Source organism: Peromyscus maniculatus, chromosome 10, assembly GCF_049852395.1.
Source record: "Peromyscus maniculatus bairdii isolate BWxNUB_F1_BW_parent chromosome 10, HU_Pman_BW_mat_3.1, whole genome shotgun sequence".
NCBI lineage: Eukaryota > Metazoa > Chordata > Mammalia > Rodentia > Cricetidae > Peromyscus > Peromyscus maniculatus.
Window position 1 is genome coordinate 8,790,249 of NC_134861.1, and position 21,234 is coordinate 8,811,482.

The 21,234-nt window shown below is 47.8% G+C and overlaps 1 protein-coding gene and 1 long non-coding RNA gene across 3 annotated transcripts in view; one reads left to right on the top strand and one right to left on the bottom strand.

Annotated features, from left to right (window-relative positions):
* Znrf3 (zinc and ring finger 3) overlaps positions 1 to 505 on the bottom strand; it is a 169,810-nt gene extending 169,305 nt beyond the window's left edge. Inside the window, exon 1 of the mRNA XM_076545852.1 lies at positions 72 to 505. Within this exon, the coding sequence (XP_076401967.1) occupies positions 72 to 362 (291 nt within the window). The 5' untranslated portion in view covers positions 363 to 505. The remainder of the gene's footprint in view (positions 1 to 71) is intronic.
* Positions 506 to 10,340: 9,835 nt separating this feature from the next.
* LOC143267557 (uncharacterized) lies at positions 10,341 to 19,044 on the top strand. 2 transcript variants are annotated; one of them, XR_013042746.1, is made up of 5 exons: positions 10,341 to 10,589; positions 11,116 to 11,364; positions 12,795 to 12,907; positions 14,731 to 14,990; positions 17,611 to 19,044. It is a non-coding gene; the product is annotated as an uncharacterized LOC143267557 (long non-coding RNA). The 2 variants fall into 2 exon arrangements; XR_013042745.1 differs by having other exon boundaries at positions 12,795 to 14,990.
* Positions 19,045 to 21,234: the final 2,190 nt, after the last annotated feature.

Below are 21,234 nucleotides of genomic sequence, written 5' to 3' on the forward strand. Positions count from 1 at the left end.
CGCGGCGGGGTCGGCGGGCGCAGCCCCCGGAGCCATCTTGTGGCGGCGGAGTACGGGGCCCGGGCGGCTACCTGCACGATCTCGCCCTCGGCGCTGAGCATGGCCCCGGCCCGCGAGAAGCGGCCCGTGAGGCCGGTGGTGTGGGTGGTGTAGTCGCCGCTCGGGCTCGACTCGAACAGCACCACCTCCACGAACGCCGTCTCCTTGGCCCGCGCCGCGCCGGGCCCCGCGGCCGCCAGCAGCAGCCCGAGAAGCAGCGGCAGCGGCGGCGGCGGCGGCAAGCGACGACCGCGGGGGCCGCGGCGGAGGCGGCGGCGGCGGCGGCCCGGGGCCCCTGGGCGCCCGCCCGAGCGTGGCCTCATGGTCCTGCGGCGGGAGGGCGCGGAGGGCGGGCGCGGCCGGGCATAGTCGCGGGCCGGCGGAGGACCGAGCGCGGGCGGTCGCCTCACAGCACCATCGCGGCGGCGGCGGCTTTGTGGGTCGCAGGCTCTGCTCCGCTCCCCGGGCCGTCGCGCCGCGGCCCTTTCATCTGCTCCACGTGAGGGGTTATCCCCGCCCCCGCAGCGTCGTGACCCGCTCTCCCCTCCCTCCCCGCGCTCGGCCGCGGCCACCTCTGAGGGGAGCCGGTAGGCGGGGCGGGCGCGCCTGCGGCGAGAGGCGGGGCCCCGAGGCCTCGCCCGCCCCGCCCCATCGACTGAGTCCCTCCCCGACTCGCTGTCTGAGCCACGCCCCTCCGCCCTTGCTCCGCCCAGGCCGCCTTTTCGGTCACGCCCCTTCCTCCTCGCTCCGCCCCCTCGTCTGTGCTCCGCCCTCCGCGGCGGACATTTCTCCTGGCGGTTGCTGAAATGACGGGAGAATAAGGACCTCAACCTGTTCCCGGGCTATTCGCCTGCTCGGCGCGTCCTGCTCCGGTGCGGGAGTTAGAGCCATTGGGGCGTGGAAGGATGCTTCACCCACAGTTCCGGCGCTGCGAGCCACCCGCACTCGGTGCTCGTCTCCATCACCTCCATGGAACGCGAAAGGCCCGGGCGGTCGGGGCGGTTTACAACCCGCCGGGACCTGTCCAGTTCTTGCGTGGGTGTCGCTTAGACAGTTACCTTCAACTAAAGGAGTGAGGACAGGTGGCAGAGAACTTGAAGAAGTTATCTGGATTCTAATGGAGTTCATCTTTCTGCAGCCCTGGAGACGACCCCTAACAACCCCCCTTCAAAAGAAGTTCTGAAATGTTTGAATCTCACCATGTGCAGAAGGGCGGAAGAGTCCAACACGCTTAATGCACAGGCTGCTGGCTGCCAAACATACCAAAGCCACGTGCTCCGATCCCAGACGTTCCTAGTCACCCAGAAGATAAACTTTTAATTCTCTTCCCCTTTTTGGAACAGGCTTTTTCCTTCCTCAGCAAGTACATGAGAATCAAAACCCTCCTTTAAAACCCACATTCAATTTCTGCTTCCTCAGTCCATCTTCCCTCCCTGACCTGAATGGCTTTGTTTAAATATCTGCAAATATTTGGTTAGGGTGATCTGCTTCTACTTGCTACCACACCCAAAATATTAAGACAAAAAGAAAAGTCACTGAGAGTTTCCTTGAGTAATCAACTCAACGAGGTTACAGTTTAAACTGAAAAGGAATGTTTTGCCAAAATGTGGAATAGAAAATGCAATTGAAAAGAAATTCACAGAACTGTGTTACTATATCTGGACCACCCAAAGCTTTGGCACAGAAGGCACCCGACAAAGCAAGAGAGTTGTTAGTTTCCCCAAGCCAAGTTTAATCAGTGCACGTGAGCATTGTCAGTTCCAAGGATTCTGACTTCACCCACCAGGACACAACACAGGATTTAAGAGGAGGACAATTACTACAGCCCATGCATGGCATCGTAACACTTAAAAAGTATGAGGTCATCATCAACTGATGAAAATGAATGAGCAAATCCATACAATGGAATCTTATTTTTTTTTAACATGGTAAAGTTTCAATCTTCAATTGCATTTTAAATGACAAAATTAGGGATACAATGGGATCTTACCAAGAAACAAAATACAGAATATTGAAAGAATGAAACACAAAACCATACTAAGTGGAGCATACAGTGTTTGATCTGTATGAAATGCCAAGAATCTAGAGCGAGGGAAAGGATAGTGGTTGCCAGATGCTGAGCGGGAAGTAGGATTAGGTAGTGTGACTACTGTTAATGGATTTCTCTTAAGGATAATGAAAATATTCTGGAATTAGATAATGATAATGATTATATTCTTTGTAAATAATGGAAACCCACCAAATTGTACCTTTACACAGAGTGAAATTTATAGTGTATGAATTACATCTCAATTCAGCTGTTAAAATTTAATTAAGCCTTTGCGTGCTTGATGTGGTGGCGCTCTCCTTTAATTCCAGCACTGGGGAAGCAGAGACAGGTAGAGCTATGAGTTCAAGGCCAACCTGGTCCACAGAGTGTGTTTCAGGCCAGCCAGGGCAACACAGTGAGAACCTTTCTCAAACAAATAAAACAAAGCCTTGAGGCAGGAGAAATGGTTAAGAGAGGAGCCAGGTTCAGCTCGCAATCATCTGTAACTCCAGCTTCAGGGAATCTGACCCGCTCTTCTGTACATACATGGCATACATTTTCACACACACACACACACATAGATAAAAATAATTTTCAAAATATTTTAATTCAGCCATTAGTGGTTAGAGATGGCTCAGCAGTTAAAAGCACTTGTTGCTCTTGCAGAAGACCCAAGTTTGGTTCCCAGCACCCATGTGGGAGCTCACAACCCTCTGTGGGGAAATCCAACACCCTCTTCTGGTTCTAAGAACACTTGCATGTCTAAGGACACTGCACAGACATACATGCAGGCTAAACACCCATACACATTAAAATAAATCTCCTTTAAAAAATTCAGCTGGGGGGGGGTGGAGGCACAAGCCTTTGATCCCATCATTCAAGGAGGCAGAGGCAGGTGGATCTCTGTGAGTTTGAGGCCAGCCTGGTGTACAGTACGAGATCCAGGACAGGCACCAAAACTACACAGAGAAACCCTGTCTCAAAAAAAAAAAATCAGCTCTCAGTCATCTCATCAAGTATACACAGATAAAATACCATGTTGAATATCTGTGCTTTTTGAAGACTCTGTTCAAACCCCGACTATTCACCTAAACTGCAGCATTTCCCCTATTCCCAACCTCCCTTGATCTGCCTCTTCTCACCCCATTGCATTTATCACCCAACATACTGAATAATATGGTCACTTATTTTTGTCTGTCCTCTGTGCCGCCATACACACAATGCCCCAGAAAGGAAAGCTAGAATGGCCAGGACCTCTGTCTTATCTAGGCTGAAGCCGCCTGGCCCAGAGTAGGCACTCAGCACTGAGCCGATGACTGAACGATGAGGTGAAGTTCATCAATACCTATCCCTCCCATTCTTCAGACTTCGAAGGCCGCTTGTTGCCAGCTGCCTAGGAGCCCTGGGCTTCGTGAGACCAGAATAAGTTCTGAGTGCAGGGAAGAACAACCATACTTCTCCCAAAAACTTCAGCGACAATGACAACACAAGGGTCAGAAAAGAAACTGGTTTAGGTCCAGTGAGATGGCTCTGGGGGCAGAGACACTTGCTGCCATGCCTCATGAGCTGAGTTCATGCCCTAGGACCCATATGGTGGAGAGAGAGCGCCAACTCCTACAAATTGTCCTTTGACCTCCACACATACAAGTAAATACACACACACACACACACAAAAATGGTTTTTAGCCAGGTGATGGTGACCTGTGGGAGCCCACAAAGATTCCAGCTTGTGGTTTGTTTCCAGATTTGAGAGTCGGATTCATGTTGTTCCCCAAGGCTGCATAATAGGGTGCAATGGCATGGTTACCAGGTGTCTTATACTTCAAGGCCTAATCACAAGATGCTTTGCCGTGGGGCGTGGGTACCAGGTATCTTGAAGGGTCTACACGCGGTTGTACATTGTGCTTTGGTCTTGAAAGGGGGAGGTCTTTTGCCTCCCCCCTGCTAGTTTATAAAATGTCCATTAGAAATAAACTCAAAGCAACTGGGTATTGACCCAGGGCCCCCCTGAAGCTATGCTGTGTCTCTGTCTTTCGCTCCATCTACATCTATATTTCTTCCTATTACTTCCCAATTCCTCACTCTCCCCTTCAAGGGACCCCTTGACAGGTCGGAGCTGAACCCCAACACCAAACCCAACAGTGGTACACATCTTTAATCCCAGCACTCAGGAGGCAGAGGCAGGAGGATCTCTGAGTTTCAAGCCAGCCTGGTCTACACAGAGAAACCTGTGTCAAAAAACAAAACAAACAAACAAAAACAACTGGGCTTTCTTTATATTTGGTTTTCTCAAACAGGTTCTCTCTGTGTAACTCAAGCTGGCCTCTATCATATCACAGTAATCCTCCTGCCCCAGCACTGGGATTGCGGGTGTGTGCTACCATACCTGTTGGCTTTGATTGTTTAAACTCTGCCTCAAGATAAGATCAATAAGACACAGGCTAGCAAAATAGAAATAAAATAATCTGCCTTTCCAAAAGCTGATGTTACTTAGAAACTGAGGTATTTGCCAAGTAATGAAGTTTCCCCAAAATCTGGCAGGCAGAAAAGGGAGAGACAGAGAGTAACTTCCAGCCCTCTTCCTCCTCAGGCAGCCACCCTGGCAGGACTAGAGGATCCGGTGCTGTGGGAGATTTACCAGGACTGGGCGACCCCCACATATGCTGAGATCGGACTTTCTCAGCTCTTCCGGTATGTCTCATCGGTCAAGACGGGCAACACCCAACGAGACATGCCCTTGAGCGGAGAATACAGCGCACCAAAGTGAGGGTGACAAGGGGTGAGACTCACACCTAGAGCTCTGCCACGCTGCTGCTGCTGCTGCACAGAACACTGGCCATGTGGGAAAGGCCCCGCAGCCTTCTGTGCCTGCCCCTCTCCTTAAGGAGCAACAGGGCTTCTTGGTATTCCAAAAAAGTGGCCTTTGGGTTCTGCCGTGTGCCTCTGGGATGTGATAGCGAAGAAGTCCAGGGCACCTCTTGGAAACAGCTTTAGGTATTTCCTGTTTTCAGGAACGTTCTTTAGAACTACTTGTCTGTGCGTTTGAGGTGTTCAGAGGCAAAGGCTGGGGTCGGTCCAGGTCCCCTCCACTTCAGTCCCTTTCTCTCAGACTTTCCCTACAGCTCCCATGGCCTCTGCACTGATTTATGTCAACAGTCCTGCTTCCCTGCCTGTGACAGGAGGTGGGCACAGTCCTGGCTGAGAATGTTGTTGCTGACCCATCAGTTTTTTGTCCGAGGAGGTCAAAGCCAGGCCCCGAGTGAGCCTGAAGGGGCCTTTCCAGTTTTCTTTGTATCACTTGAGCTCTCTATGGCTCTCATGCTTCCCTGACAAACTCAACCTTATCTGGAAAAAAAGAAAGGAGGGGAGGGGGGGAGGGAGGGAGGGAGAGAGAGAGACTTCGAACCACTGGGAGTTCTAGCTTAGCAGCGGAGTGCTTGAGCAGCATGCATGCGGCCCTATGTTCAGTCCCCAGAAGCGGGGCAACCCTGCAGTCATTGAGTTAAGGATGGATGATGACTTCTGGGTAAGAGCACTTGCTCCCTTGCAAAGGAAGAGAATTCAGTCTCAGAACCACACACTGAGTGGTGCACAGTCACTTATAACCCTAGTTCCAGGGAATCTAATGACCTCTTCTGGTCTCCATAGGAACATGTGCATGTGAGCACACACACACACACACACACACACACACACACACACACAATAAATCATTAAAAATGAAAGTTGACTTCAAATAAGCAACCAAGAACTCTTGTGAGCTAAGCTATGGACAAGGATGGAATCAAGAAGCTGGATAGGCATGAACCCATGTGACCCATGGCCATCATACGTGGTACATCTGGAAAATCATCCTGGGTGTGAGCTGTAATCTAGCTATTGAAAACATTTTAAGTATCTATCACAGACAATGGATCCACTTATTCCGTAATGGGACACATATTAAACAACTATCAAAAAAAGAAAGAAAAGAAGAGAAAAGAAAAGAAAGAAAGAAAGAAAGGAAGGAAGGAAGGAAGGAAGGAAGGAAGGAAGGAAGGAAGAAAGAAAGAAAGAAAGAAAGAAAGAAAGAAAGAAAGAAAGAAAGAAAGAAAGAAAGAAAGAAAGAAAGAAAGAAAGAAATTTGGGGATAGGGCAGCCTCTGATGAGGATGAAAATCAAATTACAATGACACACAGGAGCCGGGCGGGCAGTGGTGGCGCACGCCTTTAATCCCAGCACTCAGGAGGCAGAACCAAGCAGATTTCCGTGAGTTCGAGGCCAGCCTGAGCTACAGAGTGAGTTCCAGGAAAGGTGCAAAGCTACACAGAGAAACCCTGTCTCGAAAAACCAAACAAACAAACAAACAAACAAACACTGACACACAGGTATGAAAATGACATAAGCTCATCACTTTGTGTGCTGACTCAAAATTTTAAAGAAATTCTATGAACTTGTGTGGAATGATTTCAAACATACTGATAAGTGAGAAAAAGTATGTATACGTACACATACTTGTATGTACAATATATGTATAGAATATGATTTTATTGCAAAATATACTTATAAGTGAAAAAAGAAGATTCTATAACAGAAAAGGGTGTGACTGGGGGAAAACAGATACATGGATGTTCTCATGGAAGGAGGCATAAGAAATAAATGGGGGTTACGAAGTTGGCTCAGCAGTTAAGAGCACTTGTTGCTCTTGAAGAGGATCCAGGTTCAGTTCCCACATGGTGGCTCATAACCATCCCTAACTCTGTTTCCCAGGAATCCAACACTGTCCTCTTACCTTCGACATCAGACATTCTCTTGGTGAACAGAAGTACATGTAGGCAAAACACGTACACCTAAAACAATAAACATTTTTAAAGACTTTAAAATTAAGTATACAACTGTGTGTGTGTGTCTGTCTCTCTGTGTGTGTGTCCCTGTGTGTGTGTGTGTCTGTCTCTGTGTGTGTGTGTGTCTGTCTCTGTGTGTGTGTGTCTGTCTCTGTGTGTGTGTGTCTGTCTCTGTGTGTGTGTGTCTGTCTCTGTGTGTGTGTGTCTGTCTCTGTGTGTGTCTGTGTGTGTCTGTGTGTGTGTGTCTGTGTGTGTCACATGCCCTTGGAGGCAAGAGGAGTTAGATTCCCTGGAGGTGAATGTACAGGAGCTGTGGGCCACACAACATGGGTACTGGGATCAGAACTCTGGTCCTCTGCAAATGCAGTGCACTCTCTTAACCACGAAACCATTTTTCCAGACCCAATAAATCTTAAGAACAAATAAATAGCCGCGTGTGGTGGCGCACGCCTTTGATCCCAGCACTCCGGAGGCAGAGGCAAATGGATCTCTGTGAGTTCAAGGCCAACTTGGTCTACAAAGTGAGTTCCAGGAGAGCCAGGGCTACACAGAGAAACTGTGTCTCAAACCAAACAAACAAACAAAAAGAATAAATGGTTTTCCCTGATGACTAAGACCTGTTTGAATTTTGTTCCCTGTGCATATATTTATTACCTTCTCAAAAGAGTAAAAATAAATGAAGAGCGTAATCTACTAAATCAACACATGATAACATTCCTTTTCTATATACAAACACATTCATTCAATAAACTTTATTGAATAGCAATAAGGTTTTCCACATGAAGCCATGACACCAGAAGACAAACGGGAAGAAGATGTCACCATTGGGAGAAACTTCACAGTGGGCACACAGGACTGTCTGTATTTTTTTTTCAATTATTAAAAAAAAAAAAAAAGATTAAATCTACAGTTGTACTAACTAGTCCCTGTATTCAATTACCTTCCTGCCTTTTTTTTCTTTTTTCTTTTGACTTCCCAACTTCTGCAAACATTTATTACTATAGGAGACAGACAAAGAAGTCAATAAAAGATTTCCATAAAATATAAGTACACAGTAACTATTTTACAAAATGGTTTTAAGACTTTGAATCTTATCCTACTTCTTTTAGGCAATTTCAGGTTTAAGCCATGCTAGCATTTCTTCCCCGGCATTTATATCTATTTCTGGAAACTTCATTTATTGTATTTAAACATCATATAATTCTCTTGAAAGGTACAATAGTAGTTATGCAGACAAGTAGCGGCAGTTCTTTCAAACCCCTTAGAAGTGTCTCTTCCGCCTTTGATGTGCGCCATCAATCTCTGTCTCCTCTGAGCCTTGAGGCACAAGGCCAATCTAGGCCCCGACTCATCGGTGGTTTAAGCCCTGCTTCAACCTGCCCCTGATTTGCAATGGCCACCCAACCAGAAGTCACAAAACTCAAACAATGCTCCAGGGGCCAGGCCGGGAATGTGAGTGAGCGAAGTAGGCCAGGTGTAAGCAAAAATCACCCGCAAAGGCCGTGGTGGTTTGAAGCCCGTGGTGGGGCTTCAAACAGAAACTCCCTTGGGAGGGGTGGCCTGGGGAATGCCTGGCCATTTTAAGACGGTTACTCCAGCGCCTAGTTACTATGGGGAATGTAGGCTGAGGACACATAGCTCTTCTGTTTTATTCAAAAGAAGGTGAGAGAGAGAGAGAGAGAGAGAGAGAGAGAGAGAGAGGGAGGGAGGGAGGGAGGGAGGGAGGGAGGGAGGGAGGGAGGGAGGGAGGGAGGGAGGGAAGGAGGGAAAAAGAAATGTTCTTGCAATTGGTTTTGGAGATTTGTCTTACTACGGGGCTAAATACATTTGCGGGCCAATTTTGGCTCAAAGGACACAGAAATAGGGATTGTATCAAGGAACAAGGGTTGTCACGGCTGTGCGGATAGAGGAAGTAGCAATTTCAGGCGCTAAGTGTGAACACCACCCTACCGGCGTAGGAGGGACAGTTGTGGCATGGGTAGCCGTCCTCATCCAGCAGGCACAGGTATTTAACCGAAGTGGAAGTGTAATCACAGGCCCACTTGGCCGAGAAAGGCTGACGGTAGATGAGGGGTCATTAGACCTTTGAAGAGAGACAAGCTAGGTTGCTTTTATGTGGCTTCACCTCCATTAGGAGAGAAAGGGAAAAGGAACCAGAGGAAATAAAGGCTGTCTACTTGGTTTTGCCCAACGAGCACTTGGGGGATAGTGTGGAAATGTGTGTTCCATTTACCTTGCCTAGAAAACATGGGCTTGCGGGGGAGGATGAACGTGAATTATCACCTCAGCATCCTGCTCCACCCCTTCCTGGCCTACGCTAGCTACACGAAGCGGCCAACACAGGGCTGAGAACGTTTGTAAGCTTGGCAGGGGTGGCTCGCTTGGGAGGCAGAGGGAGGCAGTGAGTTCAAGGCCAGCCAGGGCTACACCCAGAACCCCTGGATGTGTGTGTTGGGGGGCTGGGGGGAAGGGAAGAGGCATAGGGGAGCAGAATGGCCACTCAGAGCACTTCGCTCCTTTAACCGGATCGGTTGGCTCCCCAGTGACCACGTGACCAAAGCAGAGCCAATCAAGGCCTTCTCTGAAATTGGCAGCATCTACAACCTGGTAGATAAAACAGCCTTCTGCTCCGCGATGTCAAATTTAAAGATCGCATAAATATAAGTGTGTGGCTATTTCCCTCAACCACAAAGAAAATATGGACAGATTCTTTTTTACAATATACCACCGAGAAGAGACTAGGAGGCCCCAATTGTATTCATTATCATACTTTTATAAAGTTAACAAAGTAACTAGAGGGTTGGGGAGGTGGCTCAGAGGTAAAGAGCACTGACTGCTCTCGATAAGGACTCAGGTTCAATTCCCAGCACCCACAAGACTGCTCACAACTGTCTGTAACTCCAGTTCCAGGATATCTGATGCCTTCTTCTGGCCTCTAAAGGTACTGCATGCGGGTAGTGCGCAGACAGAGGAGGAAAAACACCCTTACACATAAAGTAATTTTTAAAAAAAACAACTAGAGCCGGGTGGTGGTGGCACATGCCTTTAATCCCAGCACTTGAAAGGCAGAGCCAGGCGGATCTCTGTGAGTTTGAGGCTAGCCTGGTTTACAGAGTTAGTCCAGGACAGGCTCCAAAGCTACAAAGAAACCCTGTCTCGAAAAAACAAAACAACAACAACAACAAAAACAAACAAACAAACAAACAAAAAAGCAACTAGAAATTTAAAAATGGGCCCAGTGGGTTACATGCATATCTTTAATCCCAGCACTCAGGAGGCAGAGGCAGGCGGATCTCTGAATTCAAGGCCAGCCTGGTCTACAAAGTGAGTTTCAGGGCAGTCAAGGCTACACAGAGAAACCCTGTCTTGAAATCGCTCCTCCCCCCCCCACCCACCCAAGTGCAAGGTCCAGGGATAATTTTGGTTCCAGAAACAGCAGGCTAAGGGGCTCAAAGGGTGCCATCGGGTGCTACTTCTCTCAAGCTCGCGGGGCTTTCCTCTGTGACATCATTTTCCTACAGGAGTCGCCTCCCTTTGGAGCCAGTCTCCCACCTTGCCCTGCGTGCCCAGGAAAAGAGCTCCTTTCCTCTTGGGGCCCGCCCAACGTATTGATTGACCGTCATTGGGCAGACTTGATTGACGTCGCCGCGGGAAGGCTTCTGCCGATTGACTGGATTGAATTTAACAGCCTTCTTCTGGTACGTGGGGACTGACCAGGAGTTCACGGGCTGATCCTGACCGATTGTTCCCGCTTAGGTAACGTGGTCGGACAGGAATGCTAAGCCCAGAGAACCCACAAAGGCAACAACGGATCCGGATCCGGAAGCCACTCCCCTAACGGCCCCTGGCTCCCCACCCCAGGGTGGACAGGTGCCCGAGCCCCGGGTCTAGCCCCTTGAGCCCACCTGCGACCTGCTGTGCGACCCAAGCCGTTTGTGTTTCCTCCTCCTAGAAGGACAAGGACTGCGCCTTTTGCTTTACTAGCTAATCCCTGGCAAAATGCCTCAGATACAGTTGGCACACAATAAATATTTGCTAAATGAATGACCGACTCTTGAGTGTATGACAAAATAAAAGCCCAACAGTCAAAGTTTTCCCTGACTGGACCCCCAAACCATCCTTCCGGCCCTTTTTCCGAGCCCTGCACCTCTCTCAAACACACAGCAGCTCCCTCAAACGCAGCAGGCACTTCCCCACATCTTTATTCTGCCATTTCCTCTGCAGACTGTCCTCCTGGCATGCCCCAAAGACTCAGGATGGAAAGATCTGGAAAGGTTGGCAAACCAGTTTTCTGATCATAAGGCCCCGCGTGCAGTTGAAATTTCAGTCCTCGAACCCTCTAACTAGTTTGTTCAGAGGCTCCGCTCTGCTTTCAGTCCGTCCACCGCACCTGACGCTGTTTGCAGGACGCGACCTTGCCTCTGCCTTGCTGAAGTTGGTTCCCCATCGGAAGAAATCAGAACGGAGATGCAGGTAAGTTGGTGCAGGGGGCCAGCAAGGCTGAGGAGGCAGTTTCCTCCATGGGAGATGATAACAGCCCGTGTTTATTGAGTATTTATTGTGTGCCAGGCACTAGGCCAAACGCTTGGCACAGGTCCCCCGCTTTGATCTCTCCCTGAGGCGTGTAGTACCCCACTTTATAGTTAGAGAAGTGGGGGAAGTGAGCCCCGCCGAAGTTCCAGCGCTGCAAAGAGGGGAAGCCAAGGCTGCACCCAGCTCTGGCGCCAGAACCCTTGCTCTTAACCCCCGAGGAGAAGGAAGGATACAATGAACGCTCAGTGAGAAGTGGAGTTGGGAGGCTATGGGCCCCCAGAAAAGAACAGTGGGGGCTGGAGAGATGGCTCAGTGGTTTAAGAGCCCTGGCTGCTCTTCCAGAGGACCTGAGTTCGAGTCACAAGCACCTGTACTTCTAATTCCAGGGGCTCTGACCCCTCCTTCTGGCCTCCCTAGGTACTGTCCTCACAAGCTCAGGTTACACACATAAGATTTGAGAATAATAGAAAGTAAGTGACTAAGAAAGACAGCTGCTGCCTTGCCTTCCAGAGCTTTGCTGATCTGCCCGTTATTGGGGAGAACCGCCTGTGTTCCCCGCTTCGTGCTCCTGTACACCTTCTCTAACGTTTTCTCCCCCTTTTGCTAAGGGGAAAGTCACAGGCCAAAAATGCCTTAGAGACCAAAGGAACTCGTGCTTTGTTCCTCCATGACTGAAGCTGTGTGACCAAGGCAAGTTGCTCTCCCTCTCTGAACTTGGGTTTTCTTGCCTGGAAAATGCAATTGGTCCTTGCCTTACATCACAGCGTGCTCCTGAGGATTATGGGAGATGCTGGATGGGTTGGGACTGATGAGCTGGGTGTTCATGACGAGAGAACTCTGAGCAGAGGGTAGATTCTAACTGTGGGCTCTGTTCCCACAGCACCTGGCACCAAGACTTCACTGTAGACGGTGCACAGCAGACACTTGCCTTGGCTCAGGGGGTGACGAGTGGCTGCCACTGCTGATAAGCAGTCCTTCCCAGCCTCACAGCTGTAGGCCCTCGGTGTGGGAGATGTGGTTTATACCCCTGCTTGTTTCTCCCACGAGTTAATAATTGACTGCCGGTGTTGAATTTTGTTTAAACAGACACGACCCCGTTGGTACCCACGGCTCTGTCCTGGGCCAAAGTGGCTCAGAGATCAAAGACACCCAAAGACATAGGAGCCCTCCCACCGTCCTCTCCCGGAATCGTCCTTTAGCCCGCTGGCACCCACGGTTGCCCCGCTGCCCCTTGACCTTGCCTGTAGCCACGCTTTGGTTGGCCCTTCTCTTTGAGATTAGTAGGCTTCCCGTGGGGCCACCAGGAAACCGCGCGCCCTCCGGCTCTTTGGTGCCTTTGTCTTCACCAACCCCCTTTTTCTTTTTTGCAGGAGAATCCTGCCCCGCCAAGGGCTCGCCCCAGGCCAGCCTGACGCTGCCCTGTGTTCCCAGGGCCTCCCTGGACTGCCTCTTCCATCTTGCCTCATGGATAAGAAGGCTGGAGGTGCCTGGTAGATTTGTTCATTCCTCTGAGGACATGGAGAGCCAAGGCTGTCTGCAGCTTGGCCCCGCCACTCATCCAACTCTTTAGCTCCCACATCTGGAGCTGCCACATCTGGAGCAGTGACTATACTTATCAGCAGGAGGAATGTCCCGCTCTTGGCCGAGGATTTGAACACTGCTCTCTTTATCTTCTTTAGCCTTCTAGATTGGGCTCCTGTCTTTCTTCTTTCCTCTCTCTCTCTCTCTTCCTTCTTCTCTTCTACCATCTCCTTCTTTCTATTTTCTTTTTTGCTGTTTAACAGTGTCTCATGATACAGCCCATATTAGACTTGAACCCTGATCCTCCTCCTGCCTCTGCTTCTTAAGTTCTAGGGTTACAGACATGTACCACTCCACCCAGCTACCTAGAATAATTTCTTAGGGCGGTGTTGGAACATTATCACAAATTTGGTGGCTTTAAACAATAGAATTGTGGCACATGGCTTTAATCCCAGAACTCGGGAGGCAGAGCCAGGCATATCTCTGTGAGTTCAACGTCACTCTGGTCTACAGAGCAAGCTCCAGGACAGTCACTAAAACTACACAGGGAAATCCTGCCTTGAAAAACCAGAAAATAAATAAATAAATAAAAATTAACAATAGAATTTTATTCTCTCATAGTTTGGAGGACGGAGGATTTAAATCAAAGTGTCACCAGGGCTATGTTCCCCCCAGAGAAGAGAAGGACACGTCTTTCATTCTCCCAGTTTGTTGTGGCTGCCAGGGATCCTTAGCTTGTGACTTGATCACTCCAATATTTTCCTGTCCTCAAATGCGTTTCCCACACCTCTTGTCTTAGTTAGGGTCTCTATTGCTGTGAAGAGGCACCATGACCATAGCAACTCTTATAAAGAGAACATTGAATTGTGGTGGCTTACATTTTCAGAGGTTCAGTCCACTATCATCATGGCGGGACATGGTGGCATGCAGACAGACATGGTGCAGGAGAAGGAGCTGAGAGAGTGCTACATCTTGACCCATAGGCAACAGGAAGTGAACTGTGTCACTGGGCATGGCTTGGGCATAGGAGACCTCAAAGCCCACCTCCACAGAGACACACTTCCTCCAACAAGGCCACACCTCCTAATAGAGCCTCTCCCTACGGGGGCCATTTTCTTTCCACCACACCTCTATGCATCTTTTTCTCTTCTATCTCTTACAAGGACTTTTAACATTACATTCAAGATCCACCCAGGAAATCCAGGATGAGGTTAGATAAGGAGATCCTTATCTTATTTATATGGGCAAAGATCCGTTTTGAGAGTTGATGTGTTCACTTACTCTTTTTTTTTTTTTTAAAGATTGATTTATTATGTATACAGTGTTCGGTTTGCATGTATCTCTACAGGCCAGAAGAGGGCGCCAGATCTCATTACAGATGGTTGTGAGCCACCATATGGGTGCTGGGAATTGAACTCAGAACCCCTGGAAGAACAGCCAGTGTTCTTAACCTCTGAGCCATCTCTCCAGCCCCCTGATCACTTATTCTAATAGGATGCATCTTTTGGAAATACACTGGGCTGGTTAGTAGCAGAAAATGAACCATTGCTGTGACAGACCTGGCCATATTGGTTTAGAAAAGATTGTGGAAGTGTTTGAAACCCTGGTTTGGAAAAAACATTGAGTGGTCAAAGCTTTAATGGGCTGTTTTGTGGGAGCCTGGAAGGTATGAGTGTGGAAAGAATTGCAGATAGTGGAGACCTGGCTTGTAAAGTTTCAGAAACAAATATTCTATTAGGGTCTTTGTGTGATATATCAAAATAATAACATACGATTTTTGTTCAGCTAGGACTGCAAAATCAGCTGTGATTTACAAAAGACCAGCACCACTGAAGTGAAACCTTTATTTACTGGGACAAATCTGGTTAGCAGGATCTGAGAAATCAGCTGTGGTTAAGAAGAGCCCAGCATCATCACTGAGGTGAAATCCTCTGAGAATATCTCCTCAGGGTCAGCACACAGAAGCTGTGGTCCAGGATGGCCAAGGCTACATGTCAAGCCAATATGTAGGAGTCTACATGTTAATGGTTTTGAAGGCCTAAAGGGTGAGTCGTGGAGAGCAGCTGAGGCTTGGCACTGTGAGAGCCCAGGAGAAGCCATCTGTGAAAGTGTAGCCTGAGTTGCAGTAGAGACCTAAGGCTTAAAGGGGTCTTGGAGAGAAGCTGAGGCTTGGTACCGTGTGCCAGAGTTGGAGTCCCTCCTGCAGCAGAACCAGGAAGCCATTGGTGAAGGCACAACCTCAGTTACAGTAGAGACCCCAGCGCACGGAGATTTCAGGACCCTGAGAAGATCACCACGGATAGTAGCAGGTGTGCAGCAGAGCAGAGCTGTCTTGGGCCTGCTGAAACTGCTGGATACTGCAGAGCCCGGAAGATAATGAATGAGTCCCAGATGTTGAACACTGGGCTGTTTATACTGTTGAATTTTGGTTTTGCTTTGATCTGATTTTAACTATGCCCTAGTTCTTCCCTGTTAGAGTAAGAAAGAGTTTGGCTTGCTTTCGATTTGCAGGAGCCCAGAGCTAAGAGATTTTGAGTATTTTAAAGAAAAAAAAATGAACTTTTTTTTTTCTTTTTGTTTTTTTGAGACAGGGTTTCTTTGTGTAGCCCTGGCTGTCCTGGTTGGCCTCAAACTCACAGAGATCCACCTGCCTCTGCCTCCTGAGTGCTGGGAGTAAAGGTGTGCACCACCATGCCTAGAGAGGAAAAAAAAAATGAACTTTTTAAGACTGTGGTACTTTTTTTTTTTTTTAAGATTTATTGATTTATTATGTACAGTGTTCTGTTTACATGTACACCTACTTGCCAGAAGAGGGCACCAGATTTCATTATAGAGGGTTGTGAGCCACCATGTGGTTGCTGGGAATTGAATTCAGAACTTCTTAACCTCTGAGCCATCTCTCCAGCCCAAGACTGTGATACTTTTAAAGTTGTATTTATAATATTAACATGAGGTAAGGAATAAACAGGGTATGATTGTAGTGGTGTGTTTGTATGTCAAGTTGACATAAAGTTAATGTGTTGGCTAATTTTTTTCAACTTAAACTAGAGTCACCTGAGAAGAGGGCCACTCAGTAGAGGGACTTCCTCTATCAGACTGGACTGTGACAAGTCTGTGGGGCACTTTCCCCGTTAATGATGATGAGGGAGGAGTCCAGTGCCACCCCTGGGCAGTGCCACCCCTGGCAGGTGGTCCTGGGTGTGTAAGAAATCAGGCTGAGCAAGCCAGTCAGCCTTCCCCCACGGTTCCTGCCTTCGCTCCTGCTGAAGTTCCCGCTCTGGCTTTCCCCAGTGATGAGCTGTGACAGGGACTTGTAAAAGCCAAACAACCCTTTCCTCCCGGCCTGCTCTTGATCCTGGTGTTTGTTCCAACAATAAAAAACATACTAGGAACCGGGTGTGGTGGTGCACGCCTTCAACCTCAGCACAGAGGCAATCGATCTCCGTGAGTTCAAAGCCAGCCTGGTCTACAGAGTGAGTTTGAAGACAGCCATAGCTACACAGAGAAACCTTGTCTTGAACAAGAAAAAAAGAAAAAGAAAAAGAGAAAGAAAGGAAACTAAAGACCCATGTTTGAAAAAAACTTCAAGGGAAGAATAGGAAGTAAATATTGTTTTGACTTTGTTGGTAAAGTGAGTGTGTATGTGTGTGTGTACATGTGCATGTATGTGTGTGTGTACGTGTGTGTATGGGTATGGATGTGTGTATGTGTATATGTGTGTATGTGTGTGAATGTGTGTGTATGAGTATGTATGTGTATGTGTGTGTATGTGTATGGATGTGTACATGTGTATATGTGTGTATCTGTGTGTGAATGTGTGTATGAGTGTGTATGTATATGTGTGTATATGTGTATGTGTGTGTATATGTGCATGTATGTGTATGTGTGTGTATGTATGTATATGTGTGTGTATGAAAATGCATATGTGTATATGTGTGTATGTGTGTGTATATGTGTGTATGTGTGTGTGTGTGTATGTGTGTATGTGTGTTCATGTTGCTGAGCACTGAACCCAGCATAGGGTAACTCTAAAAAAAAATTTTGTGTTGTATGTATGTATGTGTGTGTGTTTGTGTGTGATTCATGTTCATGCGTGTGCAGGTATACCTGTGTGTGTGAACATACTCATGTATGCATATGCATGCAGAAACCAAGGACACTTAGGCTGTCATTCCTCAGCTATAGTTTACCTTGTTTTGGGTGATAGGTCCTTATGGGGGTATTTTATTTATACTGAAATGTGATTTTAATTGTATGTTAATAAATAAAGTTGCCCGGGGGTCAGAGCTATTAGAGCCATAGCAAGAGCATGGCGGTGGTGGCGCACACCTTTAATCCCAGCACTTGGTAGGCAGAGCTAGGTAGATCTCTGTGTATTCAAGGATACAGCCAGCATTGGAGACACACACCTTTAATCTCAATACCATAGAAGACCTGGAAGTCTCTACAGACAGGCAGTAACGAGGCAGTCATGTGTTTGGGTTTACAACCAATGAGAAGGCAGAACAGAAAGACTATGTAAAGATAAACACACAGGAAGTAGCTCTTTTTCGGAGAGCTAGAACCACTGCAGGAGGAAGGGTAAGGTTTTAGCTCTGAGCTCTGTCCTCTTGGCTTTCTTCTTTACATTGGTTCTGTGTTTCTTATGGTTGGTTACATCTACAGGTCCTCACATCCATCTGGAGCTGCCAAGTGGACTAGACTGGCACCAGCGAGCCCCAGGGATCTACTGTTCTGCCTGCCAAGCGCCAAGATTACAAGAGTGCCGCCATGGCCTGCTTTGTACATGGCCCCTGAGGGATCAAACTCAGGTCCTCATGCCCTCGAGGCCAGCTCTTCACTGCTGAACTACCAACTCAGCTCCCTGCGGAGTTCTTAAATAAGTCATACCATTAAAGAAACAGAGACAAAGTCCACTTCAAATCTTTTGTTAAGGAGATGGAGAGATGGCTCAGCGGTTAAGAGCACTTGCTGTTCTGGCAGAGGACCTGGGTATGTTTCCCAGCACCCCATCAGGTGGCTCACAACTGTCTGACTCCAGATGAGGGGACCTGACACCTCCAGGTCCCAGGGGCACCTGTACTTATCCCAACACAGACATACATCTACACATAACTTAAAAAATAATAAAAATCAGCCGGGCGGTGGTGGCGCACGCCTTTAATCCCAGCACTCGGCAGGCAGAGCCAGGCGGATCTCTGTGAGTTCGAGGCCAGCCTGGGCTACCAAGTGAGTTCCAGGAAAGGCGCAAAGCTACACAGAGAAACCCTGTCTCGAAAAACCAAAAAAGAAAAAAAAATAATAAAAATCAATCTTTAAAATCTTTTGTTAAGGGGTTGGGGATTTAGCTCAGTGGTAGAGCACTTGCCTAGCAAGCATAAGGCCCTGGGTTCAGTCCTCAGCTCGGGAGGGAAAAAAATCTTTTGTTAAACAAATGATATCATTAAAATGGAAAACTGTCAGCCACAGATAGAAAGATTTTTCGCAACATGTAATCAATGAAAGCTGGTGTTTGAGAACCCATAAAATCATCCACAAATATGCTGGTGGGTGGTAGTGAATGCTTTTAATTCCAGCACTCAGGAGGTAGAGGCAGGAGAATCTCTGTTAAATTCAAGGCCAGCTTGGTCTACAGAGCAAGTTCCAGGACAGCCAGGGCTACACATAGAAACCCTGTCTTGAAAAACAAAAAACAAAAATCCACAAATAAATGTAAGTATCCCAGCCGGGAAGTAGGCAGCCAAACAGAACAGTAGGCAAGCCACAGCACAGGGAAACTGGGAACAAATGTGTAAAGAAACTCACTAACAAACAGTGAAGAGCAAATTAAAATCCCCCTAGGGACACGCTGTGGAACAGCCAGGAGACTAGCAAGAATTGAAGTCTGACAATAGGGGCCAGGCATGGTACCACGTGTCTTTAATCCCGGCAGAGGCAGAGGCAGAGGCAGGCAGATCTCTGAATTCAAGGTCAGCCTGTCTGCACAGCAAGTTCCAGGCTAATCAGGGCTACACAGTGAGACCCTAGCTCCGAAATCTAAAAAATAAAGAAATAACGTCTGACAAGTGCTGGTGTGCGCGTCAGTGGGTCGAGTGGCCACCGGGATGAAATGAAGCAAAAATATGAGCTGCTCCAAAATCAAGTTTTAAATGATGCTATGGGCAGAAAATTCATACTTGGCCTCATTTGACAGATTGCAACCCAAACACATCTTGTATAGAACTACCTTCAGGCTGTGTAAGTAAACTGTAAACATGCACATAAGTAATATTCATATGAATCAACTTTTATGTTTAAAATCCAGTCCCATCCTCTGGCTCTCTCTCCCTCTGTGTGTGTGTGTGTGTGTGTGTGTGTGTGTGTGTGTGTGTGTGTGTGTGTGTGTGGTATACATAGGTACAACATGCCAGGTGCCCACAAAGGCCAGAAGAGGCAATGGATTCTCTGCAACTGGAGTCGCAGACAGTTGTGAGTTGCCATATTGGTTCTGGGATCAACCCCAGGGCCTCTAGAAGGGCAGTGTGTACTCTTAACCATCACACCATCTCTCTAGCCTCCTTTTTCACCTTAATTTTTAAGACAAGGTCTTTCTCTCAGACTGGGGCTTTGTTTAGACTGACTGGCCAGTTAACCCTAGGGGTCCACACCCCAGCACTGGGGTTACACACATGTGCCACCATGTACAGCTTTTAAACATTCATTTTTATTTTATGTGTATGGGCGTTTTGATCACATGTATGTCTGCATCTTGTTTGTGCAGCGCACTTGGAGGCCAGAAGAAGGTGTTGGATCCCCTAGAGCTGGAGTTACAATGTGAGCTGTTGTGTAGGTGCTGGGAATTGAACCTGGGTCTTCTGGAAGAGCAGACAGTGTTTTTAACTATCTCTCCAGCCCTGTGAATGCCTGGCTTTTCTCTGGATGATGTGATCTGAACTCAACATTTCATATTTACACAGTGGCCTTTATCCACAGAGCCATCTCAAAACCTTTTCAGTGTCTTTACTTTTTTTTTGGACTTGGCCTCAAATATTTTAAGCTGGCTTTGAACTTAATGTGTAACCAAATATGACCTTGAACTTTCTGCTTCCACCTCTTTTTTGTTTTGTTTTGTTTTGTTTTTTGAGACAGGGTGTCTCTGTGTAGCCCTCCTGGGCTGTCCTGGATGTCACTCTGTAGACCAGACTGGTCTTGAACTCACAGAGATCCACCTGCTGCTGCCTCCCCAGCGCTGGGATTAAAGACATGCACCATCACCACCACCCATCACACTTCCACCTTGAGTGCTGGGATTTCATGTGTGTATCACCACACATAGAGTATGTGGGTCAGAGATCAAATCAGGGCCTTACAGATGCTGGGAAAGTACTCTAACCATTGAGCTGTCACCCCAGCCTGCAAATATTCCAGTTAAAAAATTTGTAGCCCGAAGCATTTATAATCCCAAGCATTTTGTATAAAGGATGCTCAAGCTGCATCTGGCACCCCCAACAGTGATGCAGAATCCCAACAGCTCTTAGCTGTATTCCTACCTGTGTGTGCCTGAGGAAATTCTTGCTCATGTGCACATGGAGGCAGGTGGAAAAATGTCGAGAGGAACACTGGAATAGAAGGAAAACTGGGAGAGTGAATGAGCATTAGCAGGCGAATGGCTGGATATGGCACATTCATTGTGAATGGCGAAGAGCCAGGAAGGTGAATGAGCTGCAGCTGCAGGAAGCAACTTAGTTGATTCATAAATGCTACAGAAAAAGCCTAAGAGCACATGATGTCTGATTTCATTTAAATAAGCTGTACAAACGTACAAAACAACACCACTTCTTGTTAGGATGGGCAAATAGACATCATCGAATGATAAAGTCTTTATCATGGGAGGAACACACCAAGCTGGGCGGCGTGTGCACTTTGTGATCGGCAAGGACACAGAGATGGCTCAGTCTGGAGGATTTGTCACTGCTCGTTAGAAATGGGCTATGTCACCCAGGCTGATCTCCAGCTAGGTGGAAGCAGCCTGTCTGCCTCTGGTTCCCAAGTAGGTAGGACTATAGCCAAGTGTCCCATGGAAGGCCAAAAGTCCTGTGTGTAGCTCTATAAGTTGGTTTTATTTTATGTGTGTAGGTGTCTGTCTGTCTGTCTGTCTACCACTTTTGTGCCTGGGAGCCTAGAGAGTCCAGGAGAGGGCATCAAATCCCCTGGAGCTGGAATTAGAGATGGTTGTGAGCTGCCATGTGGGTTCCAGGAATCAAATCCAGGTCTTCTGCAAGAGCAACAGGCATTCTTAATGCTGAGCCA